Below are 2,037 nucleotides of genomic sequence, written 5' to 3'. Positions count from 1 at the left end.
CCTCATATTGTTGAATATTGGAAGATACTTAATCATAAAGGGTCAAAGTAAATATGAAATCATAGTTTTTTTTTTTTTTGAAGTGACCAAATTTTAAGGGCATTTTATAATGTCATTAAGTACATAATTGAGGATTGACCAAGATACTAATAAATCGAAAATTTAATGAGCACAAATAACGTCAAAATTCAAAACTTAAATATTATTTAAATCAAAACAAAGTTCATTAAAATAATTAAGTTGGTAGAGAAAAAATTAATACAATGGATTTTTTTTGGGACACAACCTATATTTTAAAAATAATTTTAGTGATCATCAAAATCAATGTCATCACAAAATCTCATTCTTATTTAAGTAGGGTAAAATTTGAACTCAAATCACATGAATAATGATTTATACTTCTATTGCATTCATCACATACAAAGTGTCCGTATACAAAGAGATCTCTTTGTAATTGACAACCGAAAGGAATATTACAACAAATAAGAGCCACATTGAAAATTAAAAGGAAAAAAACAGTGGAAATTAATCAGAAAAGTTCGTATGGGAGAGAACCTTGATCAAAACCCATTAGTGGAGACGATAATGAATGATCAAGAGGTATCCCTTTGTCACTTTCCTCATTGATCAGCAAGTCCCAGATGTTGAAATCATCAAAGGGGCACTCAAAACCAGGGAACTGCTGTAGCTCTTCAAGGAACATGGAAGAGTGACAAGAAGAGGAAGATGGTGAGGATGAGGACGTTGATGGTGCACAATTAGGAACCAAAGTTTCATGGGGTTCCATCAAAGGAACCTCATCGGTGCAAAAACCATTGATATCGACGTCTTTCACCATCGGGTGGTCTTCCTCCTCTTTTGGTTTAGACATTGTGGAGTTTAAGGAAGATGATGTTTCGGGTTCCATTGTTTTGTCATCTTGTTTCTTTTGGTCTTGCTGTTGGGGACGATGATGTTCTTCGGCAGTGGATAATGGCTTGTGGGTGAGAGGATCGATCCCCATTTTCCTCAGCTTCTTCTTGATGTGTGTATTCCAATGGTTCTTGATCTCATTATCAGTTCTTCCGGGGAGACGAGAAGCTATCTTAGACCACCTGGAGAAATGTGGTAAAACAAGACAAATACTGAACTGAACCCCCCAAAAGAACAAAACGAAAACGAAACCAACTTTACAAATAAAAAAGTAATGATTTTTATTTCACCTGTTGCCGAGTTGAGCATGGAGATCGATCACCATTTTCTCTTCAAATTCAGACAAAAGTCCTCTCTTCAAATCTGGTCTGAGATAATTCGTCCATCTCAGCCTGCAACTCTTGCCACACCTTAACAGCCCTGCAAGCTTAGGGACTGCCCTCCAGCAGCATTGGCCATTGGTGAGGATGAAGTTAATAAGCTTCTTGTCTTCTTCAGCAGTCCATGGCCCTTTCTTCAACCCTACCTTATCACAACAGGGCTGCCTTCCCATCCTTTGATTAAATCAACTCAAAAGTAGACAAGGGAAAAAGAAACTCTCTTTTGATGCACTAGTGATGATGATAACAAGGCACAAAACCAAGTCTCCACTTTTATTTATATATTATAGATGAATCATCCCCCAACCCCTAAGCTCTCCCCATTTTTATTTATTCTATTTAAATAGTATTACTTTTTGTCTGGGCTATTACACGTGTATATCAATGAGGCAAACGTGGCATGTCACTTTGAGAATGCTCTATTCATCAAATATTTATGTCTTGTAGTATGTTTTCTTGTATTAATGGAATTATACATTTATATTTTTACTAGCTTCTGATGATTTTGTTGCTTGAAGGGTAATGTAAATATAGGAGACAAACATATTTAAATATTAAGATAATTTAAAAAAAAAAAGTTTAAAGACCAAAAATATTATTTCATTATTCAAGCATTAATTTCATTTTTTTTTTCCTTTGAAAAAACATTTTACGATGAAACGTATATAAAATTATAAATATCTAGATTTATGCAGAGAATACGGGGTGAAATTGGGAATATACGTACAAGAGTTGGTATAAAGTA

At 34.4% G+C, this 2,037-nt stretch overlaps 1 protein-coding gene across 1 annotated transcript; it reads right to left on the bottom strand.

Moving 5' to 3' along the window:
* Positions 1 to 382: 382 nt before the first annotated feature.
* LOC120152248 (transcription factor MYB20-like) lies at positions 383 to 1,587 on the bottom strand. The gene is made up of 2 exons (XM_039164510.1): positions 1,203 to 1,587; positions 383 to 1,094 (listed from the first exon to the last, which is right to left on the bottom strand). Exons 1-2 carry the CDS (start codon positions 1,463 to 1,465, stop codon positions 530 to 532), a joined length of 828 nt encoding a protein of 275 aa, XP_039020441.1. The 5' UTR covers positions 1,466 to 1,587; the 3' UTR covers positions 383 to 529.
* Positions 1,588 to 2,037: the final 450 nt, after the last annotated feature.

The sequence above is a fragment of the Hibiscus syriacus genome, unplaced genomic scaffold (assembly GCF_006381635.1).
Source record: "Hibiscus syriacus cultivar Baekdansim isolate YM2019G1 unplaced genomic scaffold, ASM638163v2 tig00111088_pilon, whole genome shotgun sequence".
In the NCBI taxonomy this organism is placed as follows: Eukaryota; Viridiplantae; Streptophyta; class Magnoliopsida; order Malvales; family Malvaceae; genus Hibiscus; species Hibiscus syriacus.
The sequence above is the reverse complement of the archived record's forward strand: the minus strand, read 5'-3'. Positions and strand labels throughout refer to the sequence as shown.

What these genes read in the sequence shown, in the direction of transcription:
- LOC120152248 (XM_039164510.1), bottom strand. Translation starts at nt 1,465, where the DNA reads ATGGGAAGGCAGCCCTGTTGTGATAAGGTAGGGTTGAAGAAAGGGCCA. An exon ending in CATGCTCAACTCGGCAACAG is followed by an intron (nt 1,095 to 1,202) that starts GTGAAATAAAAA and finishes ACATTTCTCCAG; the next exon opens with GTGGTCTAAGATAGCTTCTC.